This window comes from Camelus dromedarius, chromosome 1, assembly GCF_036321535.1.
Source record: "Camelus dromedarius isolate mCamDro1 chromosome 1, mCamDro1.pat, whole genome shotgun sequence".
Classification (NCBI taxonomy): Eukaryota; Metazoa; Chordata; class Mammalia; order Artiodactyla; family Camelidae; genus Camelus; species Camelus dromedarius.
In genome coordinates this window covers 83,380,884-83,398,686 of record NC_087436.1, presented here as the reverse complement: position 1 = coordinate 83,398,686, position 17,803 = coordinate 83,380,884, and the positions used below count along the sequence as shown (strand labels likewise).

Here is a 17,803-nt window from a genome sequence, read left to right as displayed (position 1 = left end):
AATATTTCTGATAGTTCTAAAGGTTATCATGGAACATCATCCCAAATAAACTTTCTATTAGGAAAAATTACAACTGGATGTATAAGATGAAAGAAACCCAGTAAGAAGAGGAAATGACTTTTAAAATAGGTTACCTGCATCTGCAATTCAGCATCAGTCTGCAGCATTTTGGTCTTGGCTTGGGCATCAAAGATAAAAGGGTAGGAACAAAGTGTAACAGCATCCTGGAATAAAACACATTAGTGGCAACATTATAGCATTTCACAGAGAATACTGCTAGAAAAATACATTAAATAAAGATTTAAAGGATCATTTACCTGTATTATAGATGGTCTAGCCTTCTGTGTAAAGAAAAATAAAAAGTCTTTTAGTTGGATTGCAAAATGTGAACTTTTTACCCCCCACAAAAAACAAAACACGTAATCTGACCATTTGGCCACAGAATTAACACCATTTGAATGGCTGACCTGAATTTTGATAGAATACACCAGATGTTTTGAAGGACACAGGCTGAGAAAAACACTAAGAACAATTTTTTTTTTAATTTTAAAGAGGACCTTTTCAAGCCATTTCAACAACTCCACAATTCACAGCATTAATTCTCGTTTATAAGAAATCTAATTCTAAAACAGGAGCTTTACAACCATGACTTCAGAGACTAATTTTGTTGGGTAAAGTGGATAATGCAAATGTCATTTATGTGTCAGCAGGTTAAGTTTCCTTTTACACACACCCACACACATGCGCTATTACTCTTGGGAGAAAATATTTAGAAAGCTGTCCCTGACTTGGCACTTACACCAATGCTTGTCCTACCGAAGACACTCTATCAATATGTGAATGAAGTCTGATTAAACTTTTGAGGAAGGAATAACAGCACAGGCACATCTTGCTTTACTGCATTTCACATTATTGTGCTTCATTCTTATATGTGCTTATAGTCTTTTTTTTTTTTTTAAGACAAATTGAAGTTTTGTGACAAACCTATGTCTTGCAAGACCATCAGCTCCATTTTTCCAACACCATTTGCTCACTTTTTGTCTCTATGTTACATTTTGGGAACTCTCGCAATATTTCAAGTTTTTTCAGTATTACTACCCTTGTATATATGGTGACCTGTGATCAGTGATCTTTGATGTTACTACTGCAAAAAGATTATGACTTGCTGAAGGCTAAGATGATGGTAGCACTTTTTAGCAATAAAGTATTTTTAATCAAGGTTTGTACATTTTTTAATATAATGCTATTGCACACTTAACAGACTACAGTATAGTGTAAACATAACTGGGAAACAAAAAATTTGTGTGACTTAATTTACTGTGGTGGTCTGGAACCAAACCCACAATATAATATCTCCGAGATATGCCTATAAATAAAAACCACCACAAACATATCTAAGAGGTGTGTTGCAAACAGATATCCAAGAGGCGTGTTAGTTTCATTTATCAGGAGAAAAAAGGAAATCTCTTCTGAAAGTTTTTGTTAAGTTAATGAATAATGTTTGCTACATAACCTAGTAGAAACAAAAAATCAATGGTATAGACCATGTTGACAGGCAGCAATATTTCTCAGACAGAAAACCATGGATTTCTTCTCAGAGATGAGATAACTCTATGAAATTTTTTGATTTTGTGGTGTTTTTAAAAAATGATGTCCTAAACAAAATAAAAGCACATTATGAATGACCTCCTTATAATGGTGTGTTACCATATAATGTGCATTCATTCTAATGCCTGCACTGGTACCATGTTATACTAAACAGTCCAGGGTAGTAGGGAAAGAAGAAAAGCAGTCTTCCTTTGTAAGTGATGCTTTCGTGCCCAGGAAAAGGCCAGGGCAGTCCTGGCCCACTGCACTGCATGCATGAAGGTTCAACAGCAGGTGAAAGGACAAAAGAGAGCTGAGTCACCCCAGGGTGGCCAGGCCAGGCCGCAGAACGTCCTCGTCACAGTGCAAGCGGGGTTTGCTTGCAGTAAGGCATTCTTGCTCATCACATATAAAGCAGTGAGGCTAATCTGTGCTTTACTGATTTTAGACTTTTGTTAGTTATTGTACATTTAGCCTGGTTTCCTAATGTTCAAACGCTATAGGAATAAGGAGTGTATACCTACCTCCTTTAGTCTTTGTGCATTTCTCAATGAGATTATTTAAAGGCGATTTTGATTAAAATTCACCGTTTATCCTTTAGAAGCAGGTTTCTTCAGGGACCTTGGAACATTTCCCTAGATTGAAAACACTAATGGGAGAGAGGATTCCAGTCCAGGGAGACAAGGTGTGGAATCCTGCATGAAGAACCCAGAGTGACTAGACTCTTTCTCATTCCAATTTATCTGATTGCTGCGAACTTCGGAATTTAAATCACTGAAATAAACACATGCACGCCAAAAAAGCAGCATTCTACCAAGTTACCTTCTACCGTAGGTACCTACAAAAGGTACAGTATCCTGAGGGAGTGTGTTTAAAACTGGTGCCAACATTCAGGATTTTCTAATCTTCCTCAGAAGAGAGTTTATTCTAAGCATTATTTGCCTATCCCCAGGGAAAAGAAAAATTTTATACGTGTGTTGGTCTATAAAGCTAGATAAAGTTCTGAGCACTTCAACTGTGAACGTGTCAATGGGAGAAACGATAACAGTGACTACAGAAACAGCTGTTGGCACTTCCGCCTCCCAGTGTACAGTCGGCCCTCCTCCACGCGTTCCACGACTACAGACTCGCCCAACCTCACATTGAAATACTCGGGGGGGAAAAAGACAATTCCAGAAGGTTCCAGAAAGCAAAACTTGCATTTGCCGTGCACCAGCAACTTTTTACATAGCATTTACATTCTATTTACATTTATAGAGCATTTACACCATATTAGGTATTAAAGTAATCAAGAGAAAATTTAAAGTATATGGGAGGATGTGCTTAGGTTATATGCAAATAATATACCGTGTATCTATACAAGGGGCCTGAGCATGGAGAATCTGGGTATGGGGCTGAGGCTCCTGGAACCAACCCCCTATACGATACTGAGGGACAAGTGTACTAGTAGTTTCAAACACTGGCATTTTTGTTGGTGTGATACTGTTATTTCAGACATCAGTCAGCAGCTCTGCCTGTATTTCTTGGTTCTCTCCAGTCCCACTCCAGTTCAACTCTCCTGCCACCCTCACCCTGCCACCCCCACCACAAGCCCTCCCAGACCCCTTTAATGCCCACCTTCTGCAGCTCCCAGTCTGTCCCATAGCCCCTTGCCTGATCCCTACCCACCCCCCAAAGGAGCCCAGTTTGGGGCTGGCTGATCTGTCTTCTGGAGAAGGAGGAGTCAAGCTGAGGGCAGGGTCACCGTGCTCTCAGTGGGTAGGTTAGTTGGAAAGAAATCCAAAACTGCTGAGTTGGGAACCAGAGACAAGGCCAGAGAGCTGGTGGTCCAGGAGACCTTCCCCAGCCTCCGACCCCCGAGCTGCCAGCTCTCAGGAATGTGAAGGAGGGAAGGGTACTCCGTTAAAAGGAGCAACAGACCTATATGAAGGTCTATTGACATGTCTACAAACTTTTTATAAGTCTATGAGTTTTTGTATTTGAAATAAAATAATTTAATTTCACTGATTTTTAGTCTGTAGATGCCAAATATTTCAGAAATGGTATTAGGACTGGTATATCCACGTTACATGAAATAAACCCTGAAATAGCCATATTATGATTCTGCTTCCTGGCTGCTCTCCCCAAGCTGGAAGGACGTGCATGCACTGATAAGATATGAGATTCCCCAGCTGAGACACAGCTTGTCCTGGGCCATCCATTCCACAAGTGAGACTTACAAACCTAAAACTAACTTTGTACTACTGGTGGACCACATTTCAAGTTTTCCTGCTTAAAATGGGGCTATAACCTTAGTTCATTTTTTTTTGAAATGTATGAAATAGAAGCAATGAGTAAGTACATGGTACAAAACTAGAGAATTGAGAGTATCTTTTTCTTTTTTTTTTTTTAATTTCAAATCAATGTTTCCTAAATATGGCGGCGTCCGGGGACAAGAGGCATCGCACAAACACCTGGGGTGCCAGGAAGGAAACACAGGAGCCTTTGCCTTAAGGCCAGCCTGCCACCATGTGTTCCTGTCCCCTCAGTGGGCAACTCTGGCTCCCAGCAACACCAAATGCTGAGGCAAACACAGCTGCACACCTCACCCAGGCACAATTCTGGTTCCTGGAACCAAAACACTGCCCTGTATGACACACACAGTCGACATCACGGTGTCACGTTGACTCTAGTCTTTATTTCTGAAGCATTTCCTTTGCATCACTGACTTTCTCACTTGTGCTGCTTTCTATGAGAGCCCAAAGCCACTCATTCTACCTGCTCTGGTTTTCAACTGGCAGCTTATTAACTGAAATAAATAAGCCACTACCACCTCTTCTTTAAAATAAGCAAAAATCAGCCACTTTAGAATTTTCCTTTTGTGCTCCATAGCCCTTTGCATACATGTGTTACGTCCCCTTGTCATTCCTTTTTCACTGCACAGAACACCCCCAGAAGCAGCCACCACGTCCTGTACTTGCCTCCATCCCTAGGGACTAGCAGGCATGTGACAGTCATTAGGTGCCCAAGACTGCTTACCAAAAAATATTATTATATTTATTGTATAATAATAATAATTATATACTGAGAACTTATTATATGCCAGGCACTAGGTACTCTGGCAAGGAAGGCCTTTCCATGCTTTCTCTTATTTATAAATGAGGACACTTGCCTAAGGTTACATGGGTAGTAGGCCAGAGGTGAGGCCTGAACCCAGTTCCTTTTGACTAAAGCACATTCTCTAATCCGTATGCTATACTGACTTCACTACTACCAAGCTAAAGAATTTAACACATAAAAGCCCATTTATTGTAAGATACACACACAATGGAATATTATTCAGCCATAAAAAGGCAGTCCTGCCACCTGCAACAACATAGGTGAAATTGAAGGGCATTATGCTAAGTGAAATAAGCTAGACAAAGACAAATAATGTATGATATCACTTATATGTGGAATCCGCAAAAAGAAAAAAGAAAAAGAAAGAAAGCCGATGTCATAGGAACAGAAGAATGGTAGTTGCCAGGGATTGGGGTAGGGGTTGGTGGGAAGAGGGGAGGAGACGGAGAGATGTAGGGTATGATCCTTTCAGTTATAAGTCCTAAGGAGCTAATTTACAGCATGGTGACTAAAATTAATAACACAGTATCATATACTGGAAATTTGCTGAGAGCACATCTTAAGCATTCTCAAGACACACACAGAAAAGTTAACTATGTCAGGTGATGGATGTGTTCATTAACTTGGTCTCTGTAGTCATTTCACAATGTACATGCATATTAAATCATCATGCTGTACATTTAAATATACAGAATTTGTTGATTATCCCTCAATAAAGCTGGGGAAAAAATTCACCTATTGTTTATTACTATCATTGAAAAGTGGTTAAGTGTAGAAATAAACCCATGCACATATGGCCAATTAAGTTATGAAAAAGGAGGCAAGATCATACAATGGGAAAAGGATGGTCTTTTCAATAAATGGTGCTGGGAAAACTGGACAGGCACACAAAGGAATGAAATTGGATCATCATGTTACTTATCATACATAAAAATTAACTCAAAATGGATTGAAGACTTGAATGTAAGATCTGAAACCATAAAACTCCTAGAAGAAAACACAGGTAGTAAGCAACTTGCCATCATTCTTGGCAATGATTTTTTGGATCTGACTTCAAAATCAAAGGCAACAAAAGCAAAAATAAACAAATGGAACTACATCAAACTAAGATCTGATAAGTGGTTAACAACTAAAATATACAAAGAACTTACAAAACTCAATAGAAAGAAAACAAACAACCCTACTAAAAACTGGGACAGAGAACCTGAACAGACATTTCTCCAAAAACGACACACAGATGGCAACAGGCGCATGAAAGATGCTCAACATCACTAATCATCAGGGAAATGCAAATTAAAACCACTATGAGATACCACCTCACACCTGTCAGAATGGCTATCATCAAAAAGACAAAAAAATAACAACTGTGGGCAAGGACATAGAGAAAAGGGAACCCTCATGCACTGTTGGTAGGAATGTAAATTGGTGCAGCCACTATGGAAAACAGTATGGAGACAACTCAAAAAATTAAAAATAGAACTACCATATGATCCAGCCATTCCACTTCTGGGTATTTATCCAAAGAATACAAAAACACTAATTTAAAAAGATATATGTACCCCCATTGCAGCCTTATTTACAGTAGCCAAGATATGGAAACAACCTAAGTGGCCACAGATGGATGAATGGATAAAGAAGATGAGGTGTACATGCACACAATGGAATAATACTCTTGTAACCAAGCGGGACCCTAATGGGGCCTTCCTGGGACAGACCACTCCCCTATAGCCTCTGCTTCAGCTCCTCTCTGAAGTCCCTGGATAGCAGTATCTGATGCACACTTCCTGAGTTGTTTTGCAGATGTGAAAACCTCCACCAAATGGAAGAAACTAACTACTTTATGACCATGAGCATGTTGCACCCAGACCTCCTGGAGCCTGAGGACTGATAATGTGACGGTGCACTGTTACTTCACCAGCAACCAGTCAGAGAACTGTGCACAAGCTGATCACAAAACCCTGCAACTCCCTTCCCTCACCTGGCCTTTAAAAACGTTTTCCTGAAACCCATTGGGGAGTCTTTTGAGTACTAGCTGCCCTCAACTCTTTACCTTGTGCCCCGCAATAAACGCTGCACTTTTTTTTTTTTCACCCAACCCAGTGTTAGTAGATTGGCTTTACTGCAGGCAGGTGAGAGGACCCAAGTTTGGTTAGGTAACACTCAGACATAAGAAAGAATGGAATCTTGCCATTTTTGACAACATGAATGGACCTTGCGGGCATCATGCTAAGTGAAATAAGTCAGAAAGAGAAAGACAAATACTGTCTGATCTCACTTATATTTGGAATCTAAACAAATAAATCAAATCAAAACAACACAACAAGCTCCTAGGTAAGAGACAGTTTAGTGGCTGCCACAGGGGAGAGGGGATGGCAGGTGGGCGAAATGGGTCAAAGGTACAAACTTCCAGTTATGAAATAAATGAGTCACAGTGATATAACACACAACATGGTAACTACAGTTAATAAAACTGTATCGCATATTTTAGCTGCTAAAGTTGCAAAGAGAGTAAATCTTAAAAGTTCTCATTACAAGAAAAAAAAATTTTTAACTATGTATGGTAACAGAAAGTAACTAGACTTACTATGGTGATCATTTCACAGGGTATGTGAATACCAAGTCACTATGTTATACACTGGAAACTAATATGTTATACGTGTCAATTATATCTAAAAAAAAGTAGTCAGAAAAACAAATTAGTGTATGAAATAGTTTTAGCATTTTAGGTTAAAATCCAAGAGATCAAAAAATTTGAACTTTTATTTCTACTAGTATTGTATAAAACAGAAAAACTTCCACAGAAGTCATAAAAGGTCACACAGTAATTTCACCTAATTTTCTATAATAACTCCCTTAACTACTGAAGAGGAGATGAGCATCTGGTATTCAAGATGGCATCATATTTGCTTATCAAATATTAAGAGGAAGGAACTATAAAAAAGTTATAGAAAGTTGCTCACTTAAGCACCTCCATTCAGAGACCACAGTCATGATAACATATATTTTAACACCAGCAACTTCTTTTTCAGAGTCAAAAAGAATTAGGGCTCTTTAGAATCATTTTATTCAGCAGCAAATCACAGAAAGGATAGAAGTCAGAAAAACTGGCTTTTATAGCTAATGGAATTGGTGGAAAAATTGTGTAACTTCTCCAGGCCTCTGTTTTCTCACCTAGAAACAAAGCAGTTGGCTAAATAACTCATAAGGCTTACTTCAGCTCTTAACATTTTATAATTCAGTGAATAATTATTCACAAACTGATAAAACAGAAAAGTCTATCTTTTTAGAATTTCTAAATCAGCAGGTGAAAACAGAGTTCATTGTTAGCCACCATTTTAAACTTGGCATATAAACCTGTTTAGAAGACTCATCCATTTTTTTGAAAAATATTTTGTTTTTTCGAGGTAATTAAAAACCTTATTAAAAACCCAGTATGTGTCTAGCATTGATTATCTATTATGTGACAATCTTGCTGAGTTAAATAAACTTATTTAAATACACCTTGCTTTTAGAAATCACTGCTGACCTCCAAAAGCCCTACAAAAGCCCTGCAGGGAAATATCACCTAAATGTCAGTGATTAATCTGCTAAACTGGCAAGGACTCACCTCCAATGTATCTGCTGTGCATGGCTTCACTAGACACAATAACCAAATTAACACTCGGTTTTCTGACATCACTCAAATTTACACATAATCCACAGATGGGGGATCCTAAAAAGCCATGCATATACCCCAAGCCAGTCTGCAATCAAACTGAGGAGCCAAGGCAAAGGTGGCAGGCAAGAGCCCGCCATTCTAATACACAGGGAGAACAAGGCCAGGGATGGGTGACATTTTCACACACGTAATCCTGAATCAGAGGTGGCCCGTAGGGTTCAGGCAGCTGACATAAGACGACTAACACAGGCTGGCAGTTAGATGATAATTAGCACGTGATCCTTTCCTCAATGTCAAAATCAAGCTACAGTGGTGACTTGGGCACATATAAGCCTCGTTCAAAGAGCCCCCATTGAACCCTAGCCAACTGGCACCATCTGGGAAGACAGGTCATGCTGCCAGACCTTCCAAGTTTCAAGAAAAGCCAAAAATTCATTTTACATGTCTTGCTTGACTGTTTTAAACTGTGGCAAAAGACACATAAAGTGCACCAATTTACCATTTTTAAGTGTATAGTTAGGTCATTAGTGTTAACTATATTCATATTATTGTGCAATGGATCTCCAGAACTTTTTTATCCTGCGAAACTGAAACTCTATACCCATTAAACAACTCCCCATCTCTCCCCAGACCTGGGCAACCACCATTCTACTTTTTGTTTCTTTGAATTTGACTACTTCAGATAACTTGATTTTTTTTTTTTTAATGTTGGCAACTAATTAAAATTTATACCATTGTGGGTGACCACCCATTTAGGACTGCTTCTGACCATTTATGGCCACTCAAAGCACTTCAGTATTTCAAGAATGCGCAAGTCAGCCGGTAAAACACAGGTATGGTGCTAACATCAAAGTGAAGGACAAATTTTAGACCCCAGATGTGCTTTTCTTGCCCTTATTTGTACTCTGAGAAAAGATGAAAGCTTTAAGATATACTTGCCATGAATTCTTACCATGCCTGCTTGATGCAAGAACCACATGAGGTAGTCTTCCTGAATGTCCACGAGATTGGAAATCTCAGGAATGTAAAATGTATCATATTCCACATGCTTCACTTTAAGATTCACCTGATGAAGAACAAAACAAGGACAATTAAAACCCAGGCAACTGGAAAGTGGTCCCCATAGAACATCTCATTAGATCATTTTACCCTACTGTCTCCTCACCCCTCTCCCCACTGGCTCTTTTCTGTGCTCACCTTGTATAACTTCTCCAAGAGCTTCAGAGCTGCTGTAACATAATTGTTAAACAGTACGGGAATTAAGAATGTCTTTCTTCCTCTCAGGAGATAAACGACTGCACCTTTATAGAGGTTTACCAGCTTCATGAAATATTTCGGGCATACCTGAGACCACCAGTTATCTTTAGAAAGAAAGGAAAAACACATTTCAACCTGTAATCTTGATCAAGTATTAATGTCTTCTGCCTACTAGCTAAAAACTGCTGCAGCTAGAAAATAAACATTAGTCTAAAACACATGCTTCCCAAAACTGAGTTAAAAAAGAGTCCATTAAAGCATTTCTGGAGAAAGCAGCAGCTGTACAAGAACCCCAGAGCTTTTTCATAAAGCTGGATCTGATTTTTCTCCTCCCTTGAGGACTCCTTCAAAAGGCTGATCCGGAAGTTCAGTCCCAAGGGTACACATGAACAAGATGCTAAGGCACAGATCTGGGGCCGGAGCATTCACATATCCCAGTCCTCTCAGCCCTCTGCTCAGCCACCACCTAAGTCCAGCACCACGGATGCCGAGGACCACATGCCTCAGAAGCAGCACCCATACGGCAACTGGTCACTCCTTTCAAGAAGCAACATTAGTTTGAAAAACTACTATTTCTGTTTCTTAGTAAACAATGCTTTCTGATAACCAGACAAGAAGACTATACCATTGGTTTCTACTTTGTCAGAAACAAACTCGGTCATACTAACATATTTATAGGATGAAATGATACAATGTCTGAGATTTTTAAAATACATTCCAGAAAAAATAAAAAGGCGGTGGTAGGGAGAACGGAGGGGGAAAAGGGGCAAAATACTGATTATCAGGAATTTGTGTGATGGCTATCTACAGTGTTCTACTTTGGGGGATTCTTTTAATTTAAATTTCTATAATTAGAAGTTAAAAACGAATTAAGTGTAAAACTGAACAATTTTGATCTCTTTATAATCCTACCTGGAGAAAGTAAAATTAAAAACCCCCAAACTTAAAAGTCAGGTAATACAGGTAAAATATTCAGAGATTGCCATCTCTATCTCAGTCTATTAGAACACCTGGGAAAATACGCCCCAAGGGCTTTTAATCCTAAAAAACATTAAGGACTAATATAGTACTAGTGCTTTCCTGATTATTTCTGTTTGTATATCTTCTTCAAAGGTGGAAGCAATATGGAAAAGCCAGTATTCCATCCTCAGCAATACAGGTCTCTATTCATGGGGAAATCACACTCAAGTAACATCCTAGTCCATATGGAACGCAGAAGTTACTGAGCTGCAGTGAATACCTAAAAAAAAATTTACCAAGGCAAAAAAAAAAAAAAAAAAAAAAAAGGGAAAAGCCAGGTGACAGACTTTCTGCATTTGATTAATAAAAACATCTCAGGTGCTACTCCCATGAGAGACACTCTCCAATTCACTGAGGAACGGAAGGTTCTTATCTCAGCAAAATGTCCGTAGCCTGCAAAAATCAGTGTGGACTCAACTGTCCTAAAAAAGAAAAACAAAACAAACATTTGGTAAGTCTCCACCAGGTCATTTTCTTCCTCTCCTTTTCTGGAGACCTGTGTATCACACCAAAACTGTTCATTTCACTCCCACCCCCTAAGTTAGGTATAGGAGAAAGAACAACAGATGGACACTCATTTTTGAAGCACTATTAACAACTAGTAAGTGTAGGAGGAGAAAAAAATACAGTTGAATTATCTAACATTGTGAATATTTAAAAATCAAGATTAGTCTGGCGAGAATCATTTCAAATAACCTTAAATAATGGTTCCGTTTCTAAATAATGGTTAATTTACAAATATGGCTAATTAGAAATTAATATCAAAGAAAGAAAAGTTTAAATGTTAAGGATATTAAATGGCAACAAACTGATTCTTGGATCTCAATCCACCGAGAGCCAATGGTCACATCAATAAAATAAAAAGCACAAAAACCTACACAAAATGTAGCAAATTCACCTAAGACTTTGCTGGGGTTTGTATCCAGCCGCAGAATGGCCATCGCCAGGGGGATAGTCAACGTTATGTAGTACTTGGAATCCTGAAGCAGGGGAAACTCAGGTAGTATTAAGTAGATTCTCATTGCTTCAACATCTGGTGGTGAACTCGACAACTGAGGAATCAGGCAACTTTCAAAGCTATTCAGGATCTGTAGGAGAGAGAAGAGCACTGAGAAATTCAAACACACCTGAGATCTAGTCCAACTCACAAACTATTTGAGAGACTCTCAACTCTCATTCATTCAGTATGTACCCAGGACCCACTATGGTCCAGGCACCGGTCTGGGCACCCAGGAAACATCAGTGAAAAGAAGAGCCAAAGATCCCTGCCCATGCAGACCTTACACTCCGGAGGGGCACTTCCTTAGAAAACTTGAGCCAAATAGAAAGCTAAAGGGAGATCAAATTCCCAAAGGGATTACAGAGTTAAGATTTACACAAGACTTTTTTACCTTTTCAACTTACTGTTTTTCTCTTGAAAGTTGTCTTATTTCAATGTAAAAATGCATTTTTAAGCATGCATTCTGTAAATGTAAAAAACCTACCTGCTCTAGAATCATGGAGTGCTGAGAGCTCATTAACTTCTCAAATAACACTCTAGTTGAGTTCAGGTCAATCCCAGGGATTTTGGGACTTGTTTTAAAATGCTCATCAATTCTAAACAAACAAACAAAAAAAGTGTAACAGAAGAAAAGTAAACACTCTGATAAAAATTATAAACAGGTAAATGAAAAAGCTTGTATGTAACTAATCAGACTTAAATTTGACCTCGCAGACAAGATGCACGGAAACATTATACTTTGGGGAAACCCGACGGAATAAATCTCTCTAGAATCCCTTTTTCAAGATGATCTTAAAATTGTCAAGTCTTTTTTCTCTCAAGTTAAAGGACAAGGATCATCATTTCAGTTTGAGGCTGTTTATATGCAGAGTATTATCTCCCGGATTTACTCTTGTGTTTTTGCCTCTTTCTGTAATTGTGGTACATTAAACCAGACATAGAGGCTGTGCCTAAATGCAAAAACAAAGAAACAAACAAACAAACAAAAAAAAACCACCGCTAATGCAAAATGGCCCACTCAGCAGCTAACGGCAAGCTTAAAGCAAGTATTTTTTTTTAATCAGATCTACAACAAATGCAAAGTTAACATCTTTCTTAGTTAATGGAAAGGATACAATTATATTCACTCAAGGACTAATTTCACAGCTACTGTTTTTAACTTCCTAGCAACTAATTATTTTCTACCCTTAAATAAAGTCTTAGCATTTTAGAGACTTAAGAGAATGTCTCTTTTAAATTCCCACTCTTGAACATACCACATCTATTAATTACAAAAGAACTATCTATTTGCAAAACAGGCCTCTGTTTATGCGTAACAGACACATTCAGATAGTTTTAAAACCACCTGACAGCAATGCTATAATTTATAAAAACATAAGTAGAACTTCTAACATTTGAAAAAAAATCATAATTATATGTACTGGAACCTAACTGGTCAAATCAAGAGAAGCTGTTTGGGCTTTGTTTGTGGGGTCTTCTGTTGCTGTCAGTCTAAATATAAATCTGCCCAAAACACAGAAATTAATTCTGATGTCCCATATGTAACCTTCCACATGCTTACAAGTACCTTCTGCTATGCTCTTAAGAAGCCTTTTAAGAAAATACTTTATCTACATGTATTTATGCTTCATTAAACTGGTCTTCATTTTCACTGGTTTCCTATGATGCATAAAGCTGGGGGGACAGAACTCCTGAAATAGCACAGAAGTCCATTAAAAGAGAACAAAAGGCTTGACCCACACATCTACAGAATCCATGATACTATGAACAGATAACCTTACAAACCTGGCCAAGAGCCATTCCCAACTTTCATACAAGTTGTCCTTTTAGAGCAAGGTTTCTCAGCCTTAGTACTTTTGACTTTTGGGGTCAGACAATTCTTTGTAGGGATTGTGAGATACTTGGCCTTTGCCTTCTAGATGCCAGGAGTATACACTCCCCCACTGTACAACCAAAAATGTCACCAGTCATTGCTGAATGTCCCCTGAGAAGCAAAATCAGCCTGGTTGAGAATCACTGTTCTAACAGACCAACATTAGCATAATAAAGAATATTTTTCCCTGGAAGAAAAGGCTAAGAATTGACTCCAAAATGAATTGGATGAGCTCATTTCAGTTGCCCTAATGATACAAATAAACGACTTTGCAATCTTTTACTATAACTGAATGGAGTTTCTGAAGCAACCTCTTGCAACCCAGCTAGGGACAGAATTTGTAAGGGAGAGGAGGGCAGGGAGGAGTAGGGTTCACACACAGAACAAAAGTCTTCCTGGGATTTCATTAGCCTTATCTCTGGAAGGAAAAGAATGGAGAGATGCTCAGGACTTGGGATTACCAAAGATCAAAACCCATGACAGGACCGTCCCGCTGTAGTAAGTTCCTGAGGGGGTTATTTGCAGAAGGGATTAAGGCCAAGCAAAGAAACATTTACTATCGGAGAGTTCAGGCCAAACGTAATTTCCTGGTGAGCTGGGCTGGACCTGAGTCCAAGGAATCCTGAAGTCCCCTTGGAAATTTCCCTAAATTTACTCTTTTTGAGGAAAGAAACAACTATGGGAAAGCAAACCAAAGAAACCAAAGAGATTATTTAAAGAACTAAGAATTTAAGAACAAATACTGTACACATGGTGGGAGTAACATCTTGGAACACCCTGAAAAATCTTACTTTTGATTACACCAACCCTTTCTGAGATGCCGTCTCTCTCTTTGGTCCTCTGCCTCTCTGCCAACCAGGAGAGAGTCAGCACTGCCTTTCCTGATGTCCTCTCATTCATCGTCATTAGGTATGCTGATTTTTGCACAAATCATCAGCTTATCCACTGAATTAAGGCCAACCACCATCAAAGAGAACAGAAGTCTTTGGCGGCCTATGCTGAGTAAGCATTTGATCACACGTGGGTATTTTTTAAGACTCTAAGTCACTTACTTTTTTTCAAGAAAACTTCCATTCCAACAGGCTGCAGAAGACAATATCTGAACAACACCACTGCTCAGAAAGAAAAAGGGAGGGAAGCCTTTAATAATTACAAATAAATGGTTATTTAAGTGTCAGCAACAGGTTAATCACCTATTCCAGGGTTTCATTAATAGCTGCTCTTTCTTACCCAGGTGAAGCTTTGGAAGATGTACATTTGCTTTAGAGAAACATTGTGTCACATCTCAAAATGGACAAGAACTTAAGTTTTACATAAGTCATGTTAAAATTTTTAAAAAGTATCAAAGCTACCAAAAGAAAATTCTTGGGCCTAATAATGACCTTGAACATTCCTCTCCTACCAACGATCTAAGACACTATCCACACCTCACCTCCAAACATGAACACAAAATAAACCCAAAAAAGAGAGGCTGAGCTGTTATTTACCAAACACAGAAAGTATCTTTGCAAATTCATAACTGAACACTTTTATTTTGTTGCCCATCTGAGAAAAACTAAAAATAAGTGAAATAAGTGTTTATTCCTATTACTGAGATTACACAGCTTCTGGGAAAATAGCTAGTTTCTGAGGAACCAGAGTGAAACCACAGGTCAGGAACCCCGGACCCTCTTCTTTAGTGTAAGGAAAAGGGGAGGAATAAAAAATATATATGGTTGAGGAGAAGATCACAGTAACTGCTGTTGATCAAAGAATCTGGGTCAGGAAAGATCTTAGGAGATCATTTCTTGCATCCCTTTATTTTGTAAATAAGAAAACTGAGAATTAAAAGTGCCAAGGTCCCAGCAAAGGGAGTCTGCAGTCCCCCCACCGGGCCCACGGTGAGTCTAGCCCCTCATCCCCTTCCCTGCCACCTTCCAGCTTTAACTCCCTGGCAGAGCCTCTCAGGGGTTACGGGGATTCTGAGGACTGCCGTGGAGGTGCTCTAAGGCATTCCAAATGATCACCTGCTTCAAAAGTTGCTACCTGGTGTGCCCAAAGTTTAAGGCCCTGGGCTTTGCCCCACTACAATTTACATCATAAGGCAAGATGTTTTTTTACACTTTTCTGGGCATGACCACCATCTAGGAAACACAGCATGATTCATTCATTCCCAAGAATTAGACGCTGCAGAAAAATGGAAAAGCTGAGGAAAGCCAATAAAATGTGTAACAAAGTTAAAAAAAAATTCTCTTTTAAGAATAAAATAAACTTGCTGAACGGTCTCAATCCTTTAATTGTACTTTTTTTTTTCTACTTGACACTGAATTACTATCTCAGCTTATCATTTTGAATGTGAAAATGCTAGAAGTATTCAGATTAGGTAAAACAACAGCTGTCCTGGACTTGGGATGCTTTGGAATAGGCATCGAAGAAACTCTCAGGGTTAAACAAAAGTAACACTGAGCTTTCAAAGCAGAAAGGCCAGATCAGGCCTTCATCAGTCAGGATTTTTAAGATCCGAACAAGGGAGGTTGAGGAATACGCTCTATATAAAAATGGGAGAACAATCTATCATGTTCTTTAGGGCTAAGGGCACCAAACCCTGAACAATGTGTGCAAAAAAAAAAAAAAAAAAAAAGTTCCTAAAATGTAAAACTCCATTTAAATTCACAAACTTAATAGTAGGGAAAGTCCCTAAGCTAGAAAGTTCCAATACTTTCAAATACAAATACAAGCAACACGTACTTGATGGTATTTGCATTGTTGTGTTCTGAGAGTTTTTGTCTCCAAACTGCTATGGTTTCATCATTTATTAAACTGGTGTAATGTGCTTGGTTCATCGTCCTGAAGTCAACAGCAGGAGAAGAATTCTGAAGGATCAAATATAAGAGTAAAAAAGAGAAATTATGTGATAGCATGGATCTTTTCTCCTCTCCCTCTCCTCATGTGGTCCCCATTTTGTGTTTCACTTATGGACAGGGCCCTCCTTCAGAGGGAGGCACTCAGTGCCCCCAGGCTGGCAGTGTAGGCTCCTGACAGCTCCCAGCAGGGCTGCCCTCCGGGAACTGCCGGCGCTACCGCTTCACTCCTTTCCCATCTGGCAGCAGGTGGAGCTGTGGCACTGGGCCCAGTCCCCTTGCCTCCACTCAGGACTGGCTGAAGGACCATCCCAGCTTCAGAGCCCCCGTGGGACCAGCCAAGGCCCCTGCCACACTGACCTGAAGTTCAGCTTCCCCTCCTGTCCAATCCTACCTCCTTCATCTCTCAGGAAGTGTTGTTCTAGAGCACACACACCCCCTGCCCCAATTCTCAGGCTCAGAGTCTGTTTCCCAGAGAAACCAAACCAATATGACTTTTTCAGATTTCTTTCCCCTCTGCTTGAATCACCGTAACATCAAGGGTTTTAGATGACTAACCAATTGCCATAGCTGTTCGCCAAACCTCAGCAAAATATATTATAAAAAGTCGGAGTTCAGTTATCATCTACATTGCAAATAATCGATGAAAATTTAATGCCTCTTAATTTCTTGCTCAAGGTATAGAGCTGCAAATTTGTAAGAAAGGTAACAAAAAGGACACGTCAATAATGGCCTTGAAAATCCTCACTGCTGCCCACCCTGTACTGTACATCCTTCATTTAGTGAGGTTGTTAAAAATAAAACACTTTTATTTCCTAAAATTGCTTTTTCAACTTATTTCCCCAAATCCTGTTCTTGACCTAGAACTAAGAAGAAGCTGAAAGTGCCTTATGCCTCCTGTACTTGTCACTAGAAATGAGGAAAAAAGTGATATTAAAGCATTAGCCAGATGATAATTTTTTTCTCCTTTGTATCTGTGCACAAAAATACAACTTTCAAAGTAAATTTTCTTGGTTATTTTCTCAGAGTTATGAGTTAGGATATCATTATAAGGGAAAAGGAGGAGGACAAGTAACAAATCAGAGATGCCAAAGTTTATTAACATCTGGTTCTTGATAATTATTTTACTAAAATGGCCACAGATAACTACTGAGAGGACAAAAGTCATCTTGAATCACATAGAGAAAAACCGTAAGACAAACTGGACACTTGAGAACATACAAACAAGATCACCTCTCCACCGTGGTCTTAAAACCACTGTTGTTATGTAAATTTTAATTACTTTCCTCATTCAAAGGTGTAGTGGAACACAGACACTAACACATACTTATGATAAAATATAAACATGGGACTTTTTTCTCATTCTTCATTGCAAGTCCAATAAACCACAGATGACTTAGATGAAGTACAATCTCAGAATCACATAAAGACCCAAGAAAAAGCATCAAATTTTCCACGCCTTCGAATTA

At 39.0% G+C, this 17,803-nt stretch overlaps 1 protein-coding gene across 13 annotated transcripts in view; it reads right to left on the bottom strand.

Moving 5' to 3' along the window:
• Positions 1-17,803, bottom strand: part of HERC3 (HECT and RLD domain containing E3 ubiquitin protein ligase 3) — a 130,779-nt gene that overhangs the window by 54,526 nt on the left and 58,450 nt on the right. For all 13 annotated transcript variants that reach the window (XR_004130931.2, XR_010381102.1, XR_010381101.1 and 10 more), the window contains 8 exons: positions 16,222-16,346; positions 14,547-14,606; positions 12,106-12,217; positions 11,520-11,709; positions 9,542-9,705; positions 9,297-9,410; positions 318-341; positions 135-224 (listed from right to left, as the gene is read on the bottom strand). Coding sequence is in view for 9 of the 13 variants with exons in the window: in XM_031433872.2 (XP_031289732.1) it covers positions 135-224; positions 318-341; positions 9,297-9,410; positions 9,542-9,705; positions 11,520-11,709; positions 12,106-12,217; positions 14,547-14,606; positions 16,222-16,346 (879 nt within the window). In the remaining 4 variants the exon portion in view is untranslated. The remainder of the gene's footprint in view (positions 1-134; positions 225-317; positions 342-9,296; positions 9,411-9,541; positions 9,706-11,519; positions 11,710-12,105; positions 12,218-14,546; positions 14,607-16,221; positions 16,347-17,803) is intronic.